The 17,762-nt window shown below is 44.6% G+C and overlaps 2 protein-coding genes across 8 annotated transcripts; one reads left to right on the forward strand and one right to left on the reverse strand.

Annotated features, from left to right (window-relative positions):
• The first annotated feature begins 1,157 nt into the window (after positions 1–1,157).
• On the forward strand, positions 1,158–13,948 carry sh3bp2 (SH3-domain binding protein 2). Of its 7 annotated transcripts, none has more exons than XM_034602653.1 (13): positions 1,158–1,302; positions 8,752–8,891; positions 9,014–9,116; positions 9,288–9,405; positions 9,527–9,594; positions 9,893–9,978; positions 10,064–10,141; positions 10,274–11,006; positions 11,330–11,447; positions 11,763–11,818; positions 12,583–12,658; positions 12,860–12,919; positions 13,008–13,948. In XM_034602653.1, exons 2-13 carry the CDS (start codon positions 8,756–8,758, stop codon positions 13,200–13,202), a joined length of 1,827 nt encoding a protein of 608 aa, XP_034458544.1. In that variant the 5' UTR covers positions 1,158–1,302; positions 8,752–8,755; the 3' UTR covers positions 13,203–13,948. The 7 variants fall into 7 exon arrangements, with proteins under 7 accessions (XP_034458544.1, XP_034458542.1, XP_034458541.1 ...); XM_034602651.1 differs by lacking the exon at positions 1,158–1,302 and adding an exon at positions 3,879–4,521 and having other exon boundaries at positions 11,333–11,447; XM_034602650.1 differs by lacking the exon at positions 1,158–1,302 and adding an exon at positions 3,881–4,521.
• Positions 13,949–14,353: 405 nt separating this feature from the next.
• Positions 14,354–16,377, reverse strand: LOC117772210 (selenide, water dikinase 1-like). The gene is made up of 7 exons (XM_034603183.1): positions 16,282–16,377; positions 16,045–16,152; positions 15,785–15,939; positions 15,586–15,676; positions 15,376–15,475; positions 15,011–15,223; positions 14,354–14,574 (listed from the first exon to the last, which is right to left on the reverse strand). The coding sequence occupies exons 1-7, from the start codon at positions 16,375–16,377 to the stop codon at positions 14,354–14,356; spliced, it is 984 nt and encodes a 327-aa protein (XP_034459074.1).
• Between the last annotated feature and the right edge of the window lie 1,385 nt (positions 16,378–17,762).

Consider the following 17,762-nt stretch of genomic DNA (forward strand, 5'->3'; position numbering starts at 1 on the left):
GCTCGACGTCCCACGACTGTTCCTTTGTTTAAACCTCAGCACAGAGGCTTGTTTATCAGCGGGACAAAGCTCAGACTACACAGACGCTGCAGGCAGATGAGTCGCGGTGGAGGGAAGCGTTCACTCCCCTACAGATCCCTGTGATTACCGCCTGCACACAGACAAAGGAAAGCCGCAGTGAATTGACTCTTCCTGTCTGAGGTTCAGATTCCAGACTGAAAAAAAATATACCTAGAAATGAGCCATGAGATGAATGAGCGGAGATGACGTTTGCTCCAGAAACCAGATCACAGGAGTCTCTCTGTACACCTGAGACAAAGGACTGACAACACAACAACAACACAACAACGTGGATGTGTCGTTCATCATCAAGCTGTATCGTGCATTGATAGTTTTTATCATTAAAGCAGCACTATGTCACTTTCACTTCCTGCAGCCACCTCTGGGGCATCGTGCCACAACAAGGAAGAATCCACGGAGTGAGACTAAAGCCGTTAGGAAATCGGCCCTCATCACCAAAAGCTCTGGAATCTCCTCGTCTTTTCCAAGTTGACGTCTTCGTCCTCTACGTGAACGGCTCCTCTTCTTCGTCCTGAGATATTTGTGTTCTTCCAGTTTCACGTCCGTCACGTGTTAGAAACCTCATCAACACGTCCACTCGCTCACTCTGACATTTTCTGGACATTTACCCAGGAGGCTGCAGGAAAAGTTCTGGAGCACGATTCGGTGAATAAGTAAAAACTATAGTAGAACCCAGTCTACAACAATATGCTTATTGTCTCCAGCGGTTTCAAATTCACAATAAAATCTATAAAAATGGTCCCTACACCCAGAGCTGATTTAGTTTTAGACTATGGACACAGACTTCAGTGTGGGTGTTTGTTTATGACATAATTGCTGAGCAGACGTTGGAGGAATGATCCGTCTGTAAAGGGGAAGTTATTCATGAAGTCCTGCAGCCATACAGCCGGTGAAACCTGATACGTGTGTGTATTAAAATAAATACACAATGCTGTCACAGTTATGAGCTGATTCCTGATTCAAAGGACTTTCTCAAATCCTGTAAACCGGGGTTTGTATTACACCACGAAGTAGTAAATACTGCTGAGGAGTGCACTCTGTGAGCAGAACCACGTCGCAGCCGGTTTCTCTTGTGGTCGAAGGGAGGGTGTCATGACACATTTGTACAGTAGCTCTGAAACGCCAGGAAGTGAAGTGGGCAGGAGCGACGCTGTGCAGGACTCAAACCCCTGATGACAGTCGTGGACAGAGGAACTACACGGCTGATGCAGCGCTCCATGGGTGAGTTCAATTCAAATAGTTCATCCTGGATGTGAACTTTATGGGCTGTTTGGCTTTTTAAAGACGGAGACGGCTTCTTTAATGAGAGGAAGAAATGATTCCACACAGAGTAACGGCTGCTCTCTACAGACAAGTCACCCAGAGAACTCCTAGTTCGTGTTACGGTTCAGACAGTGTGTTGCTTTCTGATGGTTTTATGTCACGTCAGTTTTATTTATATAGTGCCACATTTATATATAGTGCCATTTTCATAAAGAGCAGGTTTAGACCGTATTCTCACAGAGTGAAACCTCAGGCTGAACCAGAGTCTGACTCGGCAAACATCAGCTGTTTGTGGGGGGGGGGGGGGGTGGAGCAGAGCACAATAGTACAACGTCAAGTTCCACATGGAGATGAATAAGCATAATCAAAAATAATAAGTGTTGCCGAGAATCACGAGGGGAAGTCGGTGGTTTGCAGTTCCACAGCAGCTTTCTGGATCAACCGTCTCTAGAGACTTGTAGAAGCAGCCGGGTGATGAGGAATTGTAATAATCCAAAGTTTTTATTTGTCGTCGAGTTTTGTCTCCGAAGCAAACTCACCAAGTCTGACCCCAACTTGACTTTTGTGTCCGAACCCAACTCGAGCAAAATGTTTACAGGAAGTTGCACCGTAAAAACATGCCGACGTGACCGAACCCAAACCCGACAATCATTTCACAACCTTTGTCCAAATTCTAAAGTCAACTATAACGATATTAATAAATAATGTGTTTCTGAGGCGCCTGGAGGCCGGAGTGTGATAACCTGAGCTTGGTAGCAAAGGTTATCCAAGTATTTATGTCTTTATGGTTTCATCTGGCTTCATTGATAAATATAACAGGGTTTCATCTGCATAACAATGAACGTTCATGTAGTTGTATTCTTGTGTAACGTCATCTAACATAATGTGGATTCTCTATATTACTATACTTGTCAGATTGTAGTTCAAAGACGATTCTCGATTTCAGACGTGGACGAGAGCAGCGTCTCTTTTGCAACAGCTGTGTCTGACAGATGTTTTTTAATAAATCTATAGATTCACTTCACACATCTGTTTGATGCCAGTGTCACGGGGGGGTCACAGCAGCACGTGGAGCTGTTTCACTCTTTCATGGACGTGTTTGCGGTTAGAAACCTTGTTGGTTCCATGTGAACACACGACTTCTGGTTCCTCTGTGGAGCCATGAGAAGCAGTTCGATCCCGGTGAGGTGTGTGTTTGTGCAGATGCTTCTCTTGTCGTCTCATTTACTGATGGTGTCAAATGTTTTGTGGCACGTAGGCGTTTGTCTACATGTGGATTTAACTCATTACACTCTGCTGTGTTGATATAACTCCAGCAGGTTCTAAAGGATTTTAGCAGGTTAGTTTATTGTTGAAATTTGGGGTTCGTGCATAGTTCAAGTGCAGTTGTTCACGTAATTGTATTGTCTTTTGTGTACTTGTATTTTTCAATATACGTGTTTGAGTATTAGTAGCAAATAATACAGTATATGCTCATAGGTCCAGCTGCCGGAGCATTCAGATGAATCTGACAGACTTCTTTCGATGAATGGTGCTGGCACTGTGTGTGTGTGTGTGTGTGTGGTCCAGGTGTTACTCATGTTGTCACATTATGGGGACATGTCTTCCTTGTGGGGACAAAAAGCAGGTCCCCATAACGTAAATGATTCAATTCTATGGTTGAAAACTTGTTTTAAGCTTTTTAAGGAGGGGGCGTGAAAGTAAATGAGCACGAAGCAGGAAAGTTAATTGTTTATTCACATTGTTTGTTTCATCTTTGTATGTGTGTTGCTTAAAAAAACACGTCTGCTGCTCAGACTTCCTGTGCACGTCTCGGAGGAGGAGGAGGAGCCCCCCCGACATGTCCTGTAGTGATAGGCGGCTTGTGGGGTCTCGGCCTTACATGTTAGACTAGATGGGTACAAGATAATTATAAGGTCGTGATGTCAGGACACTGGGAAGCTGAAGGTTGAGATCCCTCATTCCTCAATTACACACTTCAGATTTCACCAACATGAAACTTCCCCTGCAACCTCACACAGGAATGTGGCTGGTTCACATCTTAGTCGATTCAGTCCCAGTTTCCACCTTAATGTTGTTTGTGATCCGCCAGTAAACCGAGATAAGAAGAAAAGTTCTAACCAAAGTTAACAAGCTAACGATGTCGATGCTTCACGTAAAGTTTCGTCGTTCATGGAGGTTTCAACTTTTGCAGGCAACATTAGCTGCAGCTGCCGGGGGGGGGAGGGGGGGGGGATCATGATCATGTGTGTCATCAGGTCAGATGTGTCTTTGCATTTCACATTACAAATACTGCACACAGCCTCGTGTGCGTCCACCTTCTACACACCATTGCCTCCCATTACCAACACTGTAGCCTGATGCAAACCTTCCCAGGAAACGTGGGTCTGCTCTCAAGATGCAAATCAGTCGCTGCTCAAACCTTCACAGGAACTGCTGCGTTTCAGGCCTTAGTGTGTGTGCGCGTGTGTGTGTGTGTGTGTGTGTGTGTGTGTGTGTGTGTGTGTGTGTGTGTGTGTGTGTGTGTGTGTGTGTGTGCGTGTGTTTCATTGACCTTTGTATTGTTCCAGCCTTACTGAATGGAAAGTCCCCCCTGCCTCTTTCCCAGGTTCTGTCTGAGTGTGTGTGCGGCGTATTTGTGTGCAATGTTGTGGTTTGCATCCGGCAGCCAATCACATACTAGCTCTGAGGAAGCAGGAAGGAACCTGCCAGAGCAGCTTGACCAATGAGAGGCCGGGGCTGGAGAACATGGCCCCTTCAGGAAGCGAGTGGCGGTGTACGAGGGGCGCAGACCACTGACAGACTCTCTGCTCGACAAGGTCGACGCTTCTCCGCGATTCTTTTAACTTTTAGCTTCCTCCATTTTCTCCATCAATCCCTCTTTCCATTTGTTCCTCCTTCTTTTCTGTCTCTCCTCCATCTTCTGATCCGGATTCTCCAAATCTCACCAGTCGTCTACTCTCAAATCTACAACTGAGGCCATTCCACCTTTGTTCCGTGCAACCGCACATCCATCCTCCTGTCGCTCCACCTGGTTTAAAAGTATGCGGGTACTCCGCGCTGTGCCGCCACCCTCATGTCCACCGACATGTCCTCTCCGTCCATGAGGGGGAAGTCGTTTGCGAGGCGCACCAAGCAGAGCACTAGGATATGTTTTCGGGAGCAGAGGAGTGTCATGTAAGTTTCGTTTTTCGGGTTGCTTTGTGTTACTGATCATGTCACTTTTACTCCGGTTCTGAAACCTGGTCGTCACGTAGGTTGGTTTCTGTCTTTGTGTGGTTTCAGTTAACTTGGCGTTTTGTGGTTGTTCGTCTTAACGCGGGTATAAGTCGTCCTTTAAAAAGCAAAAGGTTTTTCGTCATCTGCATCGGTTATCGTTTGATTTGGTTTCCCCATTAGTAGAGGACGCTGAGGCAACAGAGGGATTTCATCAACCGTGTGAAAGCTGCAAATTTCAGTTGGAGAAGCTGATGATTGGTTAATATTTGAATTATGAAGTAATTATAAATTCATCTGCTTTTTTAAATATGCTGTTAACCTAAAATATATGTTGGTGTTTGTATCGCAGTGCAGGAAGTCAGAAGTAAACTCACATAGTTTCTCATGACGCATTTAATATAAATTCACATCTTTTGTCAGATGAGAACCTGCGACACACAAACGGTCCTCGTCCCTGTGAAGTCGCTGCAGCGAAGTTTCTCTGAATCAACTTTTCTCCCATAAAAACTTAATAATGAGGCTGCAGAGACACTTTGGTTTTTACAGGAGCCAAACGAGAAAGAATAAAACCAACAGCACAAATTCAGATTATGTTTCTCCCCTCAAGTGGCTCTAATGCTGCTTTGTGATTCAGAAACATGAAACTGAAAAGAAGATTTTCCATGGATTAATGGACTTTGACTAGAAAACAAAGATTGTGCAGATTTCAGATCATCCTTCTTCTTTTCAGTCTCTGAATGTCACTGCTGAGTCTATTGCGTTAATCTGTGTTATTTTGGATTGTCCGTCGTTGCCTTGGTCACTTCTGAGGACGAGTTTGAGGAAAGGCTCCGTTTACAGGAAACCTGCTCTCATGTGTCATTTGGTGAAGGGGGGGGGGGGGGGGGGGGGGGGGGGGGGGGGGGGGGGGGGGAGAGTGGGTTTGTAGCCAGATCAAAATCTCACTGTTCCCTCCCTTCGCCAAAGGAGCGTGATGTTGGCACAGGTCGTGGATCTGCATGTCATGGTGATGTGGTGTTTCAGAAATGAAACCCATGACCTCAAGGTTCCACGAAGTCGTCTTTACAAACCACATGACGCCGATTTAGTGAGAAGTTTGTTTGTGGTCTTCAGTATTTTACTATTTACTGATACGTAACTCTGAGCAAGTATGTAGGAAAAATGAGGAAACACTTGCGTCAAGTATAAAATAAAAATTAGAATTAATTAAATTATTATTACTTAATTGTTAAATAATATTTAGATGTATTTAGTCCTGTGTTTTAAGCAACATTTTTATTCCGTACACTTCACGTATAAAAGAGTTGTAAATGAGTATTTGAGGAAGTGAACGATATGAATTCTCCTTCCACTGATGTTCTTTTGCAGATGTTACATCTAGATAATAATAATAATAATAATAATAATAATAATAATAATAATAATAAACTTTATTCACTCAGATCCCTTTAAAACAAAGTTACAAAGTGCTTTACAAAGTTAAAACAAGATCAAATATGACCGGACAGAAGCAAATAAAATCAGTCAATAATACAAAATTTAAAATCTCTGGCTCGTGAGGTAGCAGCAGTTCAGTTATGAAGCTGGCAGCTGAACCACGAAGATCTTTAAAAGCCACGAGTAACATCTCAAAATCAATTCTTAAACTAACAGGTCACCAGTGAGGAGAGGCAGAAACAGGGCTGATATGATGTCACCTCTCGGGGAGGATGAGTCATCACTGAAGCTGTTCGGTTTGTAGAATAAAATGTGGGAAGTGGGAAAGTTGCCAGTTGGTTCGAAAGAGGCGGGTGATTATTTCCATCAGGAAACCAGCGGAGAGAATCCATCAAGTCCAATCAACTAAATTAAGAAAAGCACAAGTTAATAAAGAGTCTGAAATGTGCCGTGTTTCTGATGTAGAGAATGTGATGAGGTGTCGAACAGCGTCAGGTCGGGCGCTCGTTAGATCTGTGCTAGTTTGTATTGCTAAAGAAGTCTGAGGTTGTGCGAGCTCGAGGTTCGAGACGCCGCTGTGGTGCTTTCCAATCGACTCCTCCTCGGAGGCTGAGGTGGTGAAAGGTCTCTGCTTCTTCAGAGGAAACGGTTGATGATGAATTACTGGGCAAATCTTCAGGGACCATTGTGAAGATAAACATCCAACCGCAAAGGTTCTTCCTCCGTGTGGGGAGAGAGTGAAGAGGCAGAGACATTAAGTCAGAAAGGTTATATCCCTCCTGTACCGTTTACCTCAGCGTCGACTGATTTCTACTTTCTGGAAAACGTGCAGGGACGTGATGATTGTGGCACTAGAGCAGTTTGGGTGGAAGATAGATTGCAAACCCCCGAGGAGACGTTTGTTCCAGATCATTAAGAGCGACCCAAACATCATATTTCGGGAAGAGCAGGTTTTGGTTTCAGTTACCAGACTTTCAGGAGAATCTCGGGTCATTTGTGAGTTTACACGCTGGAGATGGTTGAGATTACAGCAGCTTTACGCTGAGTGGAAGAGTCGGAGGAAGGTGGTTCTGTGCACAGATCTGATGAGACCTGGTTTACTTCAGGCACACAGATGCCTGAGTGGTGACAGACAGACAGATTTACAGCAGGTGTGGAGGAGGCAGTGGTGCAGGAGATAAAATACCACTGCTGCACTTTTTATCTCAGTGAAAGGGAGGAGATTCTGGCAAGACATCTTTCTTCATTCCTCAGCCTCACACACACGCACACACACACAGACACACACCGACACACACACACACCGACACGAACACACCGACACGAACACACACACACACACACACACACACACACACACACCCTCTCCTTCCCTACGAAGTCAGTAGATGCTCCTGATAAACTGGAAGTTACGTATAAACAGAGGATGAAGAACTTTAGTTGGGATGTTTATTTTGACCACTGCTCTCTCTCTCTCTGTCTCTCTCTCTCTCTCTCTCTCTCTCTCTCTCTCTCTCTCTCTCTCTCTCACACACACACGCACACACATGCACACACCTCTTGAGCCAGGACATTATGTGTTTCCTGTCTGGACTGAATGTGTGTGTGCATTCACGTATTTATCTCAGCGTGTATTTATGTGCGAGAGAGGGCGAGGGCGATAGAAATCAACAAAGGCTTCCAGATAGAGAGAGAGAGAGAGAGAGAGAGGGAGAGAGAGAGGGGGGGGCGGAGAGAGAGGGAGGGTTGAGACGTCTGAGTCCGCTCCGCTGCCTCGTCAGTCCGGCTTCTCTGTGATGGACCTGCCGAGCTTCACCTCCACAGTCAACCTGCTGAGGGAGAGCGCTGCTTTTCAGAGCATCAGCAAAAGGCTCAGGAGGAGGTAGGCAACACCTGAGAGGTGTTAGAGTAGAAGAAGAAGAAAAACCTCCTTTCTCCTGCACTGGTAAAAGGATTCTTGTGTTTTCACCCCCGTCCATTCGTTGGTTTGTTTGATTGAAATCAAGATAACACAAAAACCCCAGGACTGATCACTGGGCTCAGTGGAAGGATGTAGTCTGGGTCTCGGTACGGATCGGACGGCTGATTTCTCAGAGAACAATTCATGGATCTTGATGAATAAACAGTTGGGCCTTGGCAGAGGTTTTCATTTTAGACTTGCATGGATTAAAGAGCCATTCGTACTTCGACAATCAAAAATGATTCCCTCAGGAGGAACAGGAAATATTTCAGGAAATTGAATTTTCTCTCCATGAAAACACTACTTTGTCCTGAGCTTGTCCACGAATGTAAGTAAACGTTTCCCGTAATTGTCGATCATTACCTTTGCCCAGGAGTTGGTTGGTTTGTTTGCTTTCGTCAACTGAATAATACAAGAACTACTGAATGAAATTACAGAAAAACTTGGTGGAAAGACGGAAACATGGGCCAAGAAAGAAACAGATTTAGATTTAGATTCACATATCTGTGAATGTGTGTAATTTGGTGCGGATCCAGATAAAGGTTCAGTGGTTTCAACGGGGGACTATTGGGCCTCGGTGGAGATATGAGCTCTTTTATGAAGATGCTTTGTGTGAGAGCTGATGTGGTCGAGAAGCAGCTTTGGTAACTCGGAGGTTGCTGTTTTAAATCTGAATCCTGTCTTATGTCTGCTGGGAGTTGAGCCCACGTTTCCCTGATCCTGCACAAACTCCCGTGACGGACCTTCGCTGTTACCTAACACGTGGCTCTCCTCCTCTTCCTCTTCTGCAGAACCATGTCATCTCCAGAGGTGTGCTGGCCTGTGCCGATGCGAGCCATCGGGGCTCAGAACCTCCTCACCATGCCCGGAGGAGTTTCCAAGGCCGGGTACCTCCACAAGAAGGGGGGCAGCCAGTTCAGCCTCATGAAATGTGAGTTCCTGATAAAAAGATTTAAGAGTGACACCTCCAGCCTCAATTTATTATGAAATATCCATCTACTTCTGTGTTTGCACCTTTTGAGGATGGATAGAAACCTTGGTAATATCTTTCAGGGCCGCTGAGATACATCATCATCCACAAGGGCTGTGTGTACTACTTTAAGACCAGTACTTCTCCAGCACCACAGGGGGCGTTCTCTCTCAATGGCTACAACAGGTCAGTGAAACGTGAGACTGTAAATAAAGATGGACGACATGACAGCTCCCCAAAAGTGACGCTGAATGATCTCGGCCGTCCCCTGGTGGCTGGCTGCAGTATAGCCCATAAACGTGGACATGTCAAATGGACAGACATAAGTTGCAGTGTGACATTTGTTCTCTTCCACAGAGTGATGAGAGCAGCAGAGGAGACGACGTCCAACAATGTTTTTCCTTTTAAGGTCGTCCACTTCAGCAAGAAACACAGGACGTGGTTTTTTTCTGCCGCCAGCGAGGACGAGAGGAGGGTGAGAACCACGCGATGAGATTTAATATCAAAATGTGTTTTTCTGTGCAATTTCATGTTTGGAATTTGTTCATCTTACACAACGACACAACGCTCAGACTGTTTTTTTGGTTGTCTCATAGAAATGGATGCGACAGCTGCGGAGGGAGATCGATCACTACAACGACCGGAAAGAGTCCCTCATTCCCAGGTAGCTTCACATCACACCTCTCTGGGGCCCCGCGTGGGCAAGGGATCGTTTGTCAATTATCTAATTTAGCTTAGAGTAGAAAAATAGGCCTATCTATCTATTTATTAATCCACTTAAAGGTTCAGTGTGTAGAGTTTACTGACATCTAGTGGTGAGGTTTCATGTTGCAGCTGAATACCAGTCACCAGGATTATTTTATATTTAATTCCTGCCAATAGATTCTTTCACCTAAATCTTACGCACTTGACCCTTTAAACTTGACGATTTCCTCATAATGACGTTGCCTTTGTTGCCGTAGCGACTCGGACTCCGATGCTGACAGTTTCTACGGCACCATCGAGCGGCCCATGGACATCACGCACCACGACAGTAACGCAGACGACGGTAACAGAGCCCCCCGATGAACGCACTCACAAAACACACCTGATGGTTTTTAAACTGTCGTTAACCCTTTTTCTGCTGTGTTCAGATTACGTTGAGGAGGACGATGATGACGATGAGGAAGACTATCTGCAGCCCGACGCCAACTATTCGCCGCCACCTACAGGTGATGATGCCGCACAACACACACACAGTTTGAGCTGACTCCTGCTCTGTCCCTTTGTGCTCAGTAGGCGAAGGTGAAGTTGTACTTTACTACAAACAGGAAATCAGTCCGATTTATCTCTCCCCTCTTCAGGTCGACCGACGGGGCCGCCCCCCTCCTACCCTCCCCCTCCGGTGCCGGCAGTGTTCCAGTTTCGTCATGACTCTGGTCTCAGTTTCCACAAAGGCCCGCCTCCTCCCGTCCCGTCGCAGCACAGAAACCCGACCGCCCCGCTCCCCAAAAGACCTCCGCCCACTTTCCCACCTCCCTCCATACTGAAGGACCCCAGCAGAGGCCCCCCTCCTCCCCCTATGCCCTTTACGTCCCACCTGCGCAAGCCCTTTTGTCCCGACACTCCTCCTCTTCCTCCTCCGCCCAATCCAAAGAGGACTCCTCCCATGAACAAGCCAAAGAGAGCCGCCAAGCCGCCCCCCACAGGTGAGCCAGGGATCATCAACAGAGACTGGCGGCCTCTGTCGACCCTTTCCAACCAGTTTGCCTCCACTCTGCCCATCTGTGAGCAATTAGAGAGTAGGATGGTGCCAAATGGCCCCGCCCACTGCTCCCTGAATGTTTTAGGGAGCCAGTCGCTAGGCAACAACCACCCCCGCAACAAGCCCACCCTGCTGCTGCCCCATCAGCCCGCCACCAGACCTGTGACATCAGAATTCCTGTCCCCGGGTCAGACGCCCCCCTGTCACCCACCTCTCCATGGCCCCCCTCCGATCTCTCCTCTGCACAAACCTGGACTGCACAATAAGCCGGTGGCGACCAACCCTCCTCCGCTGCCTGCAGCCAAGTCCAAGCCACCGGGAACCTCCCTTCAGTAAGCTGCACCCGAACGCAAAAACAAATCAATTCCACATTCATTTAAAATGTTTGCCTCGTTGCATTAAAGGATAAATGAAAATGTAATATAACGTCAGATTTATTCAGTCAATTCAGCGATTTAGAACAAATGTAGAAGTAGAAAGTTAGAAACATCCGCAGGAAAAACCCGTCCACTAATCACACATCGTCAGCAAAATACAAATATCCTCACGTTGTAGTTCTGTAAATTCCCCTGACATTTATTTCCCGTGGTCTGGAAAAAACATAAAAAAGTGATTGTGGTAGATTCTTCCTCACTGAGACACGTTTTCCCACCAGAAGAGCGTCTCCGGAGGGTCAGAGCTTCCGCTCGTCAGGAGACGAGACGCCGTCGGAGTTCAGGTGGAAAGCAGATCCGGTGAAAGGAGGCGACGACTCGGACGACGACTACGAGAATGTAAGAAACTGATCGACTGAGGCTGACGTCACAAACTCAGTGTTGCTCAGTTCGACCCAAAGACAAATATATCGTACTTTATACAGTCATACAACACACTGCAATTATTTTAACCGATATGATTATTTTGATATCAGTCTCAATTTCAGTGAAAGGAATATAAGAATAATGCTGATGGGACTTTTGTTGGGATCTTAACCAAACGTCTGGAGACTATGGTTGTGATTTGTAGGCGGGGCCACCTCTGTTCTAGTTCTAGTCGATATCCGTGCTCCTGTAAACATGTCGTTTACGTGTCGGTGTTTCTTTCCACAGGTGCAGCTGCCGGACTCCGTGTTCATCGACACGACCGAAACCTGCTTCGTAGAAAAGTACGACTTTATTTTTGAATATCGAGCTTTAAGTGTGTTTGCTAGTTTCAGACCTAGAATAGTTGAACTAGGTGTAGGTCAGGTGCATTGTGGGTAGATTTCTATACCGAGGCAGTCGGGTGTGATTGTGGGTCTTGATAACAAAAAAACTAAAATCAGCTGTAGTGAGTTTCACAGTTTATAAATAGAGTGATATAAAGTTACTTCTGCTTCACACACATTGATGTTCAGCTCGTACAGAAAGTGAAACCTTCTCTCTCTGTCTCTGTCTCATTCACCAGTATAACAGCAACTCATTCAGATGCATGGGCAATAAAACAATATCAACAATTATCGAAATATAATTTTCATCAATTGAATATAACCCTCATTTTATATTGATACACATTCTCTGCCCATAAAGACATTTATTGTGATAACTGTCAACATCGACTGATTATATCTCAATTCAGTGTTTTATGATCAAACCTTGATGGAAGTGCCCCTGACCATCAAGGAGATTATTAAGAGACTAATTACAAGATGAATTTGGACAGTTTCATATTCTTGTTATGCCAAATAGTGACGTTACTGCCCTCTAGTGGCACAAAAGAAAACAGCTTTCCCTCTGTAATCTATTTCATGCAAAGATTTAATTGATTTCTATCTGTATCATGTGTGTGAATCCTTGTTGAGTTGCGTGTTTGCAGCTTCCTGCCTAATTACACAAAATGATCTGAATGAAATATGTTGATTTAAAGATACATCATTGTTTGTACCTGCAGGTTGTTCAGAGAGGGTCCCGACCCCCCCGAGGACGGACTGTACGGCATCAGAAACTCTGGAACCAAAACCTCCAAGGTAACAAATACAGATGTGCAGAGCTCAGTGACGTTTGAACCTCTGCTGAGCCTCGTGTTTGATTTTCAGCTTAGGATCCAAATAATGTTTATATTCCTGAAAACTCACTTCATTATTTTCACACTAAATTTGCCAATAGCAGATATATTACACTAAATATAAATATATAAACCTATTTGTATTATATTATGTGTTTTCCAGGTGCTGGTGGTGTGGGACGTCAGTTTAGGCAAAGCCAGAAACTACCGACTCTTTGCAGACGTAAGAAACACACACACACACTCTTCTCTCTGTTGTATATGAACGATCTGTGTGTGATGACGGGACTAACTGTTGTTCTGTCCGACAGGAGGGCTTCATCTTCCTGGACACCGAAGTGACTTTCCCCTCTCTGTCAATTCTGATCGAACACTACCACGGCCATCCTCTTCCTCACCACACCTCGCTCTGCCTGCAGAAGCCTTTCACCAAACCCGTGGGATCCAAACAGGCGGCAGAGCTCGTGCCTCCATCGCGGCTCACACTCAGTCAAGCCGCGTCGTGAATTGACACGCAAACAAACAAACAAGTGGAAAACGGGTGAAACCGTGAACTCCCAGCAGCTGAAACCAGAGTCTCTCCTGCCGACCATCGACAACTCGTGGAAATAAACGATTAGAAATAACTGGCACAGATGATTAAACTGATCTGACCTCTCACTTTCATCGACTGTTACACCAGAATACACAAAGCTTCGCGTTCCTGCTGCTGTCAGCGAACAGGAAAGTGTAAAAAGATAACGTGATGAAGTCCAATCCGAGAGAGTCGGATGGAGGTGGAGTGTTTTGTCCACAGAGGGGCGCTGTGACACAAAACGTCTAATCGCAAAAACCCACAGTTGTGATATTTCCTCTGAGTCACATCGTTGGACCTTTGAATCAGGATCAACCAACTTGACTCTAAAACATTGAATGAACTATGATCTGAATAATTGACTGAATGAATCCTGCATCTTTCTCATCCGGTTGCAGATTTTACGTCGTCAGAGGCCATTTTCCACTTAAACTGTAGTTTTTCTTATAATGTAAAATAGACATTTTGAAAGTATAACTCAGTATTACTCAACATTGCTGGTGCCACATGTTTGAAAACAGCTGTTCCAGTTTGTGCAGCACTGACTTTAATACTTCAAATGACTATATGTAAATGCTGTATCTACTGTAAAAGAAATGTGTCTATCAAGATGTAAATATAAGTTTTTTTTTACAGACGTGTAATACGTTGAGATTTTATAAAGGATTGTTCAGAGCCTCTGGTTGTTTTCTTTTTAAATCTGAACTTCTGCAGCTTCATAATGACGACAAAACTAAACAAAGAAACAAACTCTGTGTCGGAGGTAATCAAGTTTATCATCAGAGCTGGGGGGGGGGGGGGGGGGGAGGTTATACCTTGTTTACCATATCCACGTGAACATTTACAGAGTCTGTTCCAGGTTCATCCCAGCTTTTAGGATATATTCAAACACAACATTGTCTTTTTGAATATTTATTAGTTCATGTGGAGACGATACAAAAAGTCAAAGCCATAAAAATCATTCTGGTCGCACTCTTTCAAGGCCTCAGTTACAGTAATGAACGGAAACTGGGCTTTTTTTAACTGTAACAAGTGAATGAACAAAAAAAATATATATGTTCAAGCTTGTGTGTCTCAAGTCACTCAGCAGAGTCTATGACCACCAGGCGTTGGGAGGACGTTCTGCGTGGCGGCCTGCGGTGACACCTCTATGATCCGAGGTTCCTCGACGATGCGAGCAGTGCGGTTTCCTTCCTCTACCATCCCGATGATCCACGCTCCGTGGCCCACTCCGTACTTTGGGGATTTGAACTCGGCACAGAAGCGAGCGGCCTTCTTCCGCGGCAGGCAGATTAACAGGCCTCCTAAAAATGAACAGGAGATTTGTCGGTGAAAAGGGTTTTAAATGAGGATTCTGATTGTGTAATGATGCTGATCAATTTTCTCAAAGATATTCACGTGTTGTGATTCATCACAGAAATTCTCATCATCTTCCTGATTTAGTCTCTTGAGAGATTTATCACGTGCTTTCCTTTGGTGTCCCTCAGGGCTCATCTTCTTGCATATTTCCATTTGGAGATATAATAAGTACTTGTATGTTTTTCTTTGTATATGCGATACTCATGTGCCTTTACCCAAAAGCCCAACATTAATACACTAATACTCTGTATATATACATATACACATTTGAAGTAAACTTGTGTTGTGTTTTTTGTCATCTCCCACTTTGTAGATAATTTCCAAGAGATGAAAAAGTTAAATTATTAAATGAGGAGGAACTAACCATGAACACAGACATACCTGATGTTTCCGGGCAGGTGCCCTGCATGAGACCGAACGTGTTCCCACAGGCCTCGGACACAGCAGCCATCTTGCCGAGCACTGGGAAGTTGTAGAGGACAAACGACACCTCACTTCGCATTTGCTGTGCCAACGTCTGAGCGCGGTCAAGGATGCCAGACCCTGTGACGGGGATGGCTGCGTGGGCGCCGAGGGTGTGCATGAGACCCGCCGCTACACAGGGAGGGAGAGAGAGAGAGACTTAGAAGGCACCTGGAGCAACGGCTGCCGGACAGATATTAAATAATACTGACAATCAAAAGTTTAAAAGCATTTGTAGTCAGTTATCTCTGGAAAAGAGTATTGAGGGTAAGCTCTTCGTGTACCTGTCCTGTTGAGCTGAGCCATGCTCTTCACGGCTCCGTGATAGGCCAGTTCTACATCCTCCTGAGTTACCACCAGCTTCATTTTGTTCCACTTCTCAGGCTGAGTGATTTCAAAGAAAGAGAAAAACATATACATGGAATTAGTGTCAATCCCAAACAACGAGAAGTGTCACCCCACATAATTATTCATCAGTGAACAGGCAGACTTACGATATCTAACCACTGATGAACTGCAACGGCCACTTGGGTTCCAAGGGGCTTGGTCAACACCAGCACGTCTCCTGGGACTGCGTTGTCCAGCCTAGGAAAAGTCCAACGAGGTGCGATTAGCTGCATCACAGTAAATGTGTAAGTTATCCTGAAGCAGCTGTGAGTAACTCAAACAGCTCGAGTGAGAAAGAACTCCTACACGATATATTCGCTGGGCAGGCAGACTGTCGTCGCGACACCTCCGATCACCACCCAGGGGCTGAGCCCCATTTGTCCTTTTGTGACAGATGTGCCTGCCTCCTCGGACGTATCCTTGAATCCCTGGATGACCAGTGGCATGACTCTGTCTGTCTCCTGTGAAGAGGAAAAGTCTGAATAAATAAACAAGTAATATTAATGTGTCGCTTCAACAATTAGCACAGTTGGTTCTTCGCAGATATTTGCTGACGTGACACTGACCTCATCTGTCATTCTGTCGCTGAAGCCTAAAAGCATCAACATGTGGTCGCACTCTGTCACTCCCATGGAGTACAGGTGACTCAGGACATTGGCACAAGCAATTCTTCCCTACGAAACAGGAAGCACGCGAAGGGTTGGGTGGGTAAAGTCAGCTTATATAAGAACCAATAAAGATGTACATGTATATATAATCAATAAGACCAGTTTAGTGCACTCAGTAAAGAGAGACATCCATACCATCATGTACGGGTCATCCACGAGGGGGTAGATGTAGTCTGTCGACCGGACCACAAAAAGGCCTCCAGGTCTGAAGGGTATCAAACCAGTGTCCATACCGAAGCCTTCACAGAAACAAAACAGAGCAGAATTCCACAGCTGGGCTTTAATATAGAATAAAATGAAGCCGTCACATTGTTTTCATTTGAATTTGCCTTTCAATGTCAGCACTGAGGGTCAGGTTGTATTTGATACAGCAATTATATTATGAGTTTCATACTAACACACTTCTTTCTACTATTCATACAAGACATTTAGGGTTTGTTGTAAGACGAGGCCTACCTCCTTTTGGCAGTAGGTGGTGCTGTCACTATCTCCACGTACAGACTAATAGATCTGTTCAGGTCAGAAACACTCGTGTTTCTCTTGTTTCTCTTCAGATCGGATAAATCTAAGACATCACAGGAATCAATGACCACTGACACTGTGACATTGAAGCAAACTGACAACAAAGAATTATTTGCTTAATGAGTCCTTTGAAGTGTAATTGTATATAAAAGCCTGGGTGGAGTTAATTAGTAAGTCACAAGCAAAGTGTTATTCTTTCAACTTAACCCTTTGATACACTTTGATACTTTGATACACTTTTAACCAATGTTGTTTACAACCCCCTGGCTTATTTTCTGTATCTTTGCACTTCTGTATTTCAGGTATTCCCCAATTAACTAGTTTTTGATCATCACAAATCCTTTTGAATAAAAATCATTTTTGTATCCCGTACGTCGTAATGAATACAAACCGTACGGTTTGTATTCATTACGAAACACCTGCCATTCATTTCACAAGGCTGCTTTTACACATCTGATTCATGTGAGTCATATTTAACAACGCATTACTAGTGAGAAAGAGAAATATGTACAATACTAACTAGCTGTTAGCTAGCTAGCTTATTTTCTGGCTAGCTAACCATAGCTAGATCAACAAAATAAAACTCGAAATATAACAGTATGTATTTAATAGTCTGATTGATTTGCATTTGAAAATATGCTTTTGATTTTCTTTATCCAGAGTGTTAGTATGGCTGGTCTCAATCATTTCAGACTTACAGTTTAGTGGTTATAAAGATGCTGTATGAAGAACAGGATGAGGAGTCTGAAATCTCTGATGCTGAGGATCTAGATCTAGATTCTAGAATCTACAGGATCAAGATGGATTTGTGGATGTGTCTTGGAATCCAGTTCATGAATGAAGAAGGATCCTTTGATGACATAAAAGACTCATCTTCTATGTCATCAAAGGCTCCTTTACACCGTGTGACAAATTTGATGTTGATCAGATGAAAGCTCCAGGAAGAGTTCATTAAAACCTCCAAATTCTAGTTGATGTTAAGTTCACGAGACCAAATACCTGTTTTGTAAGGTCACAGTGACCTTGACCTTTGACCCTCGACCACCAAAATCAAACAAGTTCATCCTTGAGTCCAACTGAACATTTGTACCAAA

Source organism: Hippoglossus hippoglossus, chromosome 12, assembly GCF_009819705.1.
Source record: "Hippoglossus hippoglossus isolate fHipHip1 chromosome 12, fHipHip1.pri, whole genome shotgun sequence".
NCBI classification, from domain to species: domain Eukaryota; kingdom Metazoa; phylum Chordata; class Actinopteri; order Pleuronectiformes; family Pleuronectidae; genus Hippoglossus; species Hippoglossus hippoglossus.